This window comes from Brassica oleracea, chromosome C8 (genome assembly GCF_000695525.1).
Source record: "Brassica oleracea var. oleracea cultivar TO1000 chromosome C8, BOL, whole genome shotgun sequence".
NCBI lineage: Eukaryota > Viridiplantae > Streptophyta > Magnoliopsida > Brassicales > Brassicaceae > Brassica > Brassica oleracea.
The window spans coordinates 24,161,255-24,172,031 of record NC_027755.1 but is presented as its reverse complement, the minus strand read 5'-3'; the positions used below and the strand labels follow the sequence as shown (position 1 = coordinate 24,172,031).

At 35.9% G+C, this 10,777-nt stretch overlaps 1 protein-coding gene across 1 annotated transcript; it reads left to right on the top strand.

Moving 5' to 3' along the window:
- Window positions 1–5,165: 5,165 nt before the first annotated feature.
- On the top strand, window positions 5,166–5,739 carry LOC106311311 (uncharacterized protein At1g24000-like). Its single transcript, XM_013748509.1, has 2 exons — window positions 5,166–5,294; window positions 5,386–5,739. Exons 1-2 carry the CDS (start codon window positions 5,186–5,188, stop codon window positions 5,643–5,645), a joined length of 369 nt encoding a protein of 122 aa, XP_013603963.1. The 5' UTR covers window positions 5,166–5,185; the 3' UTR covers window positions 5,646–5,739.
- Window positions 5,740–10,777: the final 5,038 nt, after the last annotated feature.

Below are 10,777 nucleotides of genomic sequence, written 5' to 3'. Positions count from 1 at the left end.
CAAGCTCCACGAGCTTGGAATACTAAGCTGGATCAAGTGTTAAAGGGGATGAAGTTCAGTCGATGCTCAAAGGAGAATGCCGTGTACCGCAAAGAAGAAAAGGATGCGATCCTTATCGTTGCGATATACGTAGATGATCTTTTCATAACAGGCAACAACATCAATACTATAAACGAGTTCAAGAAAGGGATGTCATCAAAGTTTGAGATGTAAGACCTAGGGAAGCTCACTTATTACCTTGGGATAGAAGTTCATCAAGATAATGATGGAATAGAACTTAAGCAAGAAGCATACGCAAGAAAAGTTCTACAAGAAGTCGGCTTAGAAACATGTAATGCGACCAAGATACCAATGGAGTTTGGTCTTAAGGTTTCAAAAGCTGAAGAAGAAGAAGAGATAGACGCAACGAAATACAGAAGAAACGTGGGATGTTTACGATATTTACTTCACACACGACCGGACCTTGCGTTCTCAGTCAGTGTGGCTAGTCGTTACATGCAAAGGCCTCGAAAGTCACATGGCGACATCATGAAGCAAATTATGAGATATCTACAAGGAACTTCTGCATATGGGCTAAAATACAAACGAGAAGGGACAAAGAAGCTGACTGGCTATAGTGATAACAGTCACAACATAGACCAAGACGATGGAAGAAGCACCACGGGTCACATGTTTTACTTTGGAACTTCACCGATCACCTGGTGCTCACAGAAACAGAACACAGTTGCACTCTCATCATGCGAGGCAGAGTTTATGGCCGCAACTGAAGCAGCACGCCAGGCCATATGGCTTCAAGACCTTCTAAGCGAGATCACGGGTTGGAAAGTAAAAAGAGTTCTCATCAAGATTGATAGCAAGTCGGCTATAGAGCTTACTAAGAACCCTGTTTTTCACGGCAAGAGCAAGCACATACATAAACGGTACCATTTCATTCGAGAATGCATTGAAAGAGAGCTCGTCGACGTCGAGCATGTACCAGGAACATTACAAAAGGCCGACATCCTCACGAAAGCTTTGGCAAGAATCATGTTCGTTGAGATGAGAGACTTGATAGGAGTTCAAGACTTGTCTAAGAAGGATTCAAAGCTCAAGAAGGAGAATGTTGGGTAAGCTTTGATAGCTTGAAGCTCAAGATATCCTTTATCAAGTTGGATAAGGATAAGACAAGCTTTCATATATATCTAGTAGCATTAGGAGTTATCTATAACTATTAGGAAAAGGAAATCTACTCTAATATATATATACATACCGAGTTGTGGTATTGATATAACGATAGAGGAGTGTTTTAGTTTTGAGCATATTTTCTAAAGCATTCAATAAAGAGAGCAAGTTGTTTATAAATCGTGTGTGTTCAAGCTACTTTAATAACAACGGTAGCCACGTGAAATGGACCATCGATGCCGAGAATATTTCTGATAACATCCAAGATCCAGACTTATTCCTCGACACAGCTGTTTCTATCTATGAGGATATCCGGTACAAGCTTCCAAATAAATATGCTCTAATTCAAGAGCTTCATCTAGATATAGGACCGGCTAGATTCGCTCACGAGATCAAGCTTCGGAAAAAACCACTCGAAAGGTTCATCTACATATAGGAATATGATCCCATCTATTTATATGTCTATGTTCATTGAAGTATATGTATGAATTTCTTATAACGGTTGGTATTTGGGGATGTATGGACCTCGTTATGCTATATGAATAATATATCGATTTGCATATTATTGTTGGACCGATGATCATAATATATCAAAATGACTACTTTTTAATAAAAGGCAAACGAAACAAAATAAATCATTAATATCCGCATTTCTTAATTAGATGTATGCCACCACTCACTTATTAATTAAAGTTTTTGTGATGTATGGAATTGTGTTAAATATTTTCGTAAAATTGAATGACGTGAACAGTTAATGACATTTTCCATTAGTCACAATCACGTTAATATCATCAACTTCGCATGTATTTACATAATCATTTTAAGTAACAAAATAAAATCAGTTAAATAGGGTTCCAGTTCGTTGTTACATTAATAAGTCTGAAAACTTTATACATATTTTTCAACGTAAGAACCTGCAACTAATCCATCTTGAGTAGAACCAAACTAATGATGTAAGTCATTAAACTACACGTACATTTTAAACCGAAGAGACATTGTTATTTTGGTAGCTATTATCCGTAATTTAGATTTGAAAATTAACTTCTTCTTTTTTTGGTCGAAGATTTGAAAATTAATTTATCATTTAAAAATTAAGTAATAGCTATTTAGTAAGGAAGCTTAATTAAAATTTTATTTTGTGATGTATGGAATGGTGTTCAAGGCGTTGGATATATAGTCGCTATCATTATTTAAATTACAATTAGTAAGTAGTACGTGAGCAGTTACTGATATTTTATTTCATTAGTCACAATGATCACTTTCATTATATGATCAAATTCGGATGTGTTTACATAATCATTTTAGTAACAAAATGCAATCAGTTACGTATGGTATGGTTCCAACTAGTTGCTACATTAAGAAGATCTAATCAATTAAGTTTGAAGACTTTGTACATATATAATTCTCAACGTGAGGAACCGAAACTAGTCCATCTTACAGAAAACCAAAATTTTGGTGCCATGAAGTGAGGCAGTTAAATGTCGTCATCAATAGTTCATGTATAAATCCACTTATAGTAAAGAGCTAGATGAAACATCTCTGTTGGAGAATGGAGAATAATCACTTTAACGACTCAAAAGTCGCAACCTATGTTATATATGGGACCCTATTATATATATACCTACAGCCCTTTAGCAATGTATAACTAGTCATCTATACACCATATTTTCCACCAAAACTAAGAGCAGCTCCATTGATAAGATGAGGTGGGTATCTGACAGAAAACAAATTAAAAAAAGGGAAATGGGAAGTGAAAGGGTGATACCGTTTCGGTGCAGAGAACTAATTTGAACACTTTTACATACTTACTTTACAAATGGCAGCTTCTTATTATTTATTTTATTATGAAAAAAGATAATTTTAATTATTTACTAAAAATGTACTAAATAACAATATTATTTATCTTATGAGAACCTTTAAGTAAATCTAACCAATAAATCTGCTCTGATGGATTCGTCTTGAAAAAAACAATACTTATCAGAAAATTTTGTTTGGCTTAGTAAATTAATACACAAATCTGTTCGAATATATCAAAGTTCACCTTTAAAAGTTCTGATTCGTATCAGAAAAACTTACTCAGTCAAGGAGAGATCAATCCTACAAATTTTCTCTGTTAAGGAGAGATTTGCCTTCCTCTATTATTATTAATTGCTTCACACAACTAAGGGTGTTTGTATTAAAATTTTATTCAATATAATCCGAGTTACCCGCTATAACATGAAATAATTAGATATGCGGCATGCCATATCGGAGTTGCTGAATTATATGTTTTTTTTTCTGAAAAAGAAAGTCTATTTTACCCATTGCTTTCGCTGAATTATATGTTGATCAGTGTGTGCATATATCCCTTAATATTTTTATTTCATAATATTCATTTGTTAAAAGAATTTTAAATGTATCGTTTATAATCACTTTATTCTGTTTAAGTTGAGAGGAAAATATATTCTGCCTTATCGATCCAGTATGAAAATTAAGCGCATTTTTAAAAAAAGAAGAAAAAAAATCTTCAATTTGTTTAAATTAAGTGGCTATAGCATTACTCCTTAAAAAAACAAATTACAATGACGTTCGCTCTTAAATATTTTGTTGATTTTCTTTCCCTCTTCTCTGCGGTCGGTCAAGGAGTGTGCCTCTGCACTTTCCGTGAGATCCAGATCGATACTGCGAGGACTAGGAGAGAATTCGCCGGCCAACCGTTGTGGAAAGTGATAGTGATCAACACGGGCACCTGTCGTCACAAGCACGTGACTCTGTCTTGTAGTGGGTTTAATTTCTCCTGTGAAACATGTCAAATCATGGTGCTGCACCCGCAAAGAAACACGTGTCTTCTGATTAAAAGAAAGGCTTTCCAACAAGAGCCACCGCTCAATTCATCTACGCCGGCCAGTCATATATTTTCAGGCCCAGTGGTTCCACGGTCCACACACAATTTGCTACAATTTTTTTTCCTTAAAAAACTTTTAACCAAAAAATTAAAAAATAACAATTTATGAAAAATATGTATGTGAATAAGGTTATTAGATTTCTTGCGTGTCAAGCAAAACTGTGTTTTCTTATTAATAAACATGATTTTTTGAAACATATATGACTAGAGCATTTCTTAATAACCAGTTATTTCATGATATTCTTTTTTTTAACGATGATTTATTATGATGTTACAATTATTATATGAGAAAGATTACATAGACGATTCGACAACCGATAATACTACATGCTTTATGAAGACCTACGCCTAACTATATCACCTGAGCCGTCCTATGAAGATCCACGCCTGGCCAGATTTACTTGCACCATGTTGAAGATCCCTTGTAAGCCTTTCTTCCGTAGTCTGCATAATTGTTTAATAAATCGCTCTCTCCGGGACTTGAAACCTGGATTTCCTGTAATCTGCAATAAATTGCATAGTCTGGGATTCGAACCCCAGACCTGGGTGTAAAAGCCTTTAAACCTTAACAAGTAGGTTACGGTGCTTCCACGATTTCACGATATTCCTTAGTCATAACTATTTTAACTTCATCACATACACATATATAGTCTTTTACAGCAAAAGTATAATCAGTTACGACTTAAATTAAAATACGCTTATGTAGAGTTAATTTACACCTTAGGAATCTAATATCTTTTTGGTCTGCAGAATTTATTTATTGTCCCATGCGCCACGTGAATTAACCGGGTCTGGGTGTGAATGTGGGTGAAGTAAAATTGTAAATTCTGGAGCATTTGGCTATATATAGAAAGATTCGATATTGTCCAATAAACTGATGCATGCATATTTTTGTGAAACGTGAGTTACAGGCAGAAAAATATGACTACACCGTTTACTGCCTACTCATTATTTCATGATATACACATCGGTTTATGTCTATACTTATTATATATGATGACAAAAGGGAAATGTGTGGGGTTAAGTAAAAAACGTTAACGCAAATTTCATCTCTATATATAAACACCATCATCGAAAGAAGTATACTTTTTACCTTATAGAAAATATACTTGTAAAAGTATCGAGAGAGAGAGAAAGAGAATGGAAGCACTATATGGAGTTTCTTCTGGAAACTTTGACATCAAGTCACCGGCGGACAAGTTCTTTACATCTTTCACCGACGACATAGATAGCACTTTTGACATAATATGTAAATCTTTTTAACTCTTCCACATTTCATTCAAAATTCTTGCATATCATCGATCAAAATCTTGAAATACATGTTGTTTCTTTAACTGTAGCGAAGGAGAAGATCACTGAGTCTGTGGGTTGGGAGAAAAGAACAGTGACGTTGAATATGTGTGGAAATCTAGTCTCGGATAGCTACAATACTTTCAAAGCAACCATCACGGTCACTCCCAAGGAAGATGAGACCGATGGTAGCCGTGTGGTGTGGACCGTCGAGTACGAGAAGATCCGTCATGACATTGGAGATCCAATGTGGATCATCGACATTCTTATCAATTACTTAAAGGAGACTGATGAATATCTTTGTATGTAGTTTTTTTAAATCACAAGGTGCGTATTTAGTTAGGATATAACCTAACATCTTAGGTGAAATGGGATTTAAATATGTTTCTACGTTTATTGCATTATATTTTGTTACGTTCGGCATATTGGGGTGTATAAACTCGCATGACTTTCAAGATGAACAATATCGATTTTTTTTTTTTTTTTATTTTTTATTTTTTTTACTTTTATTCATCTTTCTCTCTTCTCCCATCTCCCCAAATGAGACATTGTTTCAAAAAGTTAGTACACATAAAAGATGAAAAACTTAAACAAAGACAGCAGCACATAGCTGGTAAGGAAGCTAAATGAAACCCATTCGCAGCATCAAAAGGAGTTGAACAATATCGATTTGCATATAATTGTTTTCCATATATATAATTTTGCATAGTTTTCTTGGACCGAGGATTCTGAAATATTCGTAGAAGGTAAAGTTAATCTCATTCTTCATTTGGTTAAATGGGTAACTGATACACGGTGGATTGTGCACCTCACTGCTTATCATCGCTAATTAAGAATCTCGTTACATAAGAAAAACCATGGACAACTAGTCAATAATGACCTAACGTGATGATCTCTCAAGTAGATTATGAACTCAAAGATTATAACACACTCTTTATTAGCTTAAGAAAATATCTCAAAACTCAAGCTCTCACAATAATCTCTAAAACACATAAGTTCATGGCACACCTCACCATCTTCTTATAAAGAGACTAGTTTCCTAAACTCATTAGGAAACACAAACATACTATAACTAGGATTAGGATGACTTAGATTCTAAGCTATCTTCAAGTTTATCTCCAACAATCACCCCCTTAAACTTGAAATCATAACTTCTCAAATCTTTCACTCCAATCAGCTCTCTCATCTCTTTAAACTTGATACGTCCCAAGGCTTTTGTCAAAATGTCAGCTTTCTGAAGTGTCCCTGCAACATGTTCTACCTCCATTTGATCGTTGTCTATGCATTCCTTCACGAAGTGATATCGTTTATGGATGTGCTTGCTTCGTCCGTGAAAAACAGGATTTTTAGTCAAAGCTATAGCTGACTTGTTGTCGATTCGAACCACAACTCTTTCACACGGTTTCTCAGTTATCTCAGCTAACAATTCTTGCAACCAAATTGCCTGTTTCGCAGCTTCAGTGGCCGCCATGAATTCTGCTTCACATGATGAAAGTGCAACGGTTTCTTGCTTTTGTGAACACCAAGTGATGAGGCAATCATTTAGATAGAACATATGGCCTGTTGTGCTTCTTCCATCATCGACATCCACATTGTGACTACTGTCACTGTATCCTATCAGCGTTGCAGTCTCTGCTCTCTTGAAATCAAGGCCATAAGCGTAAGTCCCTTTCACGTACCGTAGAACTTGCTTTAGTGCCGTCAAATGTGACTCCTTGGGCGAATGCATGTACCTGCTTAGCACTCCAACACAATAAGACAGGTCAGGTCGAGTGTGCAGCAAGTAACGTAAACAACCTATAATCCTTCGATAGTTTTTTTCTTCAACGCTTGACTCCTCTTGTGACTTCGAAAGTACCAGACCAGCATCCATGGGAAATTGCGTTGCATTACACTCGATCATGTTAGTCTCCTCCAATATCTTCTTCGCATACCCTTCTTGTCTCAAGGAGATTCCTCCATCATATTGCAGTACCTCAATACCGAGATAATATGTCAGAAGACCAAGGTCACTCATCTCGAATTTTGATGACATATCCCTCTTGAACTCATTGATCATCTCCACTTGAGATCCTGTTATAAGCAGGTCATCGACATAGACTGCGACAAGCAATAGACTCCCGTCCTTCCTTAGTCGGTATAGTGATGGCTCTTTAGTACACTTCTCGAACCTTAACTCTCCAAGGGCTTTATTTAGCTTCTCATTCCATGCTCTAGGAGCTTGTTTCAGACCGTATAAAGCCTTCTTCAACTTATACACCTTACTCTCACTTCCTTTAACTTCATATCCTTCTGGTTGGCTCACATACACGTTCTCTCTCAAGTCTCCATGTAAAAAAGCAGTTTTAACATCAAGATGATGTACTTGCCATCCATTTGAGGCAGCCAAAGAAATAATGAGGCGTACGGTTTCAATGCGAGCTACAGGGGCGAAGACTTCTTCATAATCTATACCGTGACGTTGAATGTAGCCTTTTGCGACCAATCTTGATTTATGTTTGTTGATGGTTCCATCTGAGTTCCTTTTAATTTTGAAAATCCACTTTAACCCTATTGCTTTTGCTCCTGGAGGCAAGTCTACCAAGTCCCATGTGTTGTTCTTTACGATACTAGTTATCTCATCATCACACGCTTCTCTCCACACTTTCTGTTCTACAGCTTCACTATAATCGCTTGGTTCTTCATTCAATAACAGAAGTAGTCTTTCGCCTTCTATTTCAGCTAGTAACACATAATCCTCCAGGTAACCGGGTCTTTTGCTTACACGCATTGACCTTCTTAGCTCAGGTTGAGTATGCTCTGTATCAGCGGGCACCACCTGTTCTTGTTGTTCCCCTTCTTCATCCTCTGAAACTGTCTCATTGTCTTGAGTGCTCTCTGTATCTTCTTCTTCTTCTATGCCGTTATTTCCATACTCACCACACTGTATTTTGAAAGTACCCGCTTCATTCATACCCTCCTTCGTCGAGTTATTCCAATTCCACCATATGACATGTACCATTTTATTTATATATAAAAACATCAGTGAACAAGTCTACAGGTCTGATTCAGTGGCGGAGCCAGGGCTTGGGGATATGGGAGGGCTTGGGGATATGGGTCAACTGACCCAAGTGAAATCTGTAAAAAAAAAAAATACTTGTATTTAATAAAAATCTGAAAAATATAACAAAAAAATAGACAATTGATCCATGTAATATATGTTTGTTATGAAATTGACCCACCTAAATTTTTTTTGGCTGCCTATACCCTATTCCTAATCATGACACGTGTACTCATCCACATAAAAACTTTTGTAAATTGTGTTTTGATTTCCTTTTTTTTTTGTGCCCATTATTTTAGTTTTTGGTTAACCCATAAGACCTTTCCGAATTTCTCTAGAACCATTACTTTTAAGGGTTTTATCCGACTCACCGGACCACCTTCTTACTATAGATGACGTGGCGATTTGAATCCTCATCGCTACTATAACGACTACAATTTTCTGTCTTCTGTCGTATTAAAGCAACCATTTATGTGGTTCACCCCACTCCTATCACTTTCTTATGCATTAAATCCTCATCATCATAGTCGAAGGTAACCGATACAAGTTCTGACTATATATTCTCTCCAAGACTACAATTGATCTCCTCACCCCTATACAATCAGAGAAGATCAACTTTCTCAATGACGAGCTTTACCAATGGGTGGTAATTGCTGCAACTTTGTTGAATTTTTCCATGAACTCATAACTGATAACTTTTCTTGCGGGTATACATCTTCAATTATCCGGTTTTTATGATCGTTATTGGTTGATTTATGCACAACATGTCCTCCAAAGATTAGTCAATACTGTATGAGCCCATCAAAGAGCTTGATATCATGTTAAACCAAGTGAGTTAAAAACAGATCCACCTGTGTCTTATCAAATTCTATTGAGGAAAGTTCAAATTTTTGTTTTGTTTGTAGACTGTTTAAGATACATGCAGAAGTTTCAGAAGCTATAATTTCAAGCGTGAATGATCCAGTAACTTTGTATTACCGCAGCAGGTTTGCACTTTGCAAATACATAGCAAACACTACTGAAAAAAAAACAATATTACTATGGACAAATTATCTTAAGGCCGTTTTCTTTTGTACACCCCCGATCATTTGCCTTTTCCCTCGATCAACACTTTATAACATCTTCAGATCATGTAGAAATCCTCACTTCTTTGATGTGGACAATATCAGGTATGATTATTGTACATAAAGGACACAATCTCTTAACTATAATTCATTGTTTTAGCTAAAACTTCTTAGGAAGTTTTGACACTTTTTGCACATTTCTTGGAACTTATGGTAAGAACATCAATGATCTAATGACCTAATGTGATGATCTCTCAAGTAGATTATGAACTCAAAGATTATAACACACTCTTTATTAGCTTAAGAAAATATCTCAAAACTCAAGCTCTCACAATAATCTCTAAACTCATAAGTTCATGGCATACCTCACCATCTTCTTATATAGAGACTAGTTTCCTAAACTCATTAGGAAACACAAACATACTATAACTAGGATTAGGATGACTTAGATTCTAAGCTATCTTCAAGTTTATCTCCAACAGTCAAATGGTAAAGCTTAAGACATTATCCTTATTTCCGAACAGGAAAATGGAAGAGTAAAACTTGAGATCTATATCAGTACCAAAACGATTGAAATTGTATTAACTACAAGTAAACTATTAGGTTTAGTATGTTAAAGTTGTCGAGTTACATGAGCATTGGTTAACGCTAAAATTCATCACATACATACATATATATATATATGTACTGTATCTACATACGATTGTGAATTAATATTTTTAAACAGAAAGTTAAGTAGTTTACAAAAGTGAATTTGATCGGCTAGACCATGATTTTCTTGGCCCCCCAAAAAAGTAGAAAGCAGTAAAAAAAAATTTTTTGCAGTATATATTGATGAATTGGCATTTTCTACTTTTGCCTCTGGCCAGAAACGCGTCAATAACACAAGCGGTCAATTTCATCGACTCTTTTTTATGCAAGAAACTAAAAGCACAATTTCCGGTTTGTGCAAACTAATTGAGTAAAAGTGAATACGAGAATAGTTACAGCTCTCTCTCTTCTAGCTCTAAAATTTTCATAGAGAGAGATAGGGAGGTCAGAATTTTAGCTCAGGCAGAATTTCGTGCGGCGACGGTGGTGGTGCCTATCGGCGATTCTATATACTTCAATCATCTTATTCACATGTGTCTCAAATTCTCACTCCTTGTCCGCATGTGTCTTTTAGTTAATAGTTTATTTCCCATGGCTTCGAAAACTAATTGTAATGGCCAAGTGTTAGACTTTGTGTGGCCCATTAAGTTACTAGATGCTATAGACTTCTTTATTTAAACGCCGAATAATTATACTATTACAACTATGATTCTACGGCCGACAATTTTACCTGCCGTAAGAGGATTC

Excerpts from the sequence above, each read along its gene's own strand:
- LOC106311311 (XM_013748509.1), top strand. The coding sequence starts at position 5,186 with ATGGAAGCACTATATGGAGTTTCTTCTGGAAACTTTGACATCAAGTCA. Across the intron at positions 5,295-5,385 it reads TAGCACTTTTGACATAATAT|CGAAGGAGAAGATCACTGAG; the intron begins GTAAATCTTTTT and ends CTTTAACTGTAG.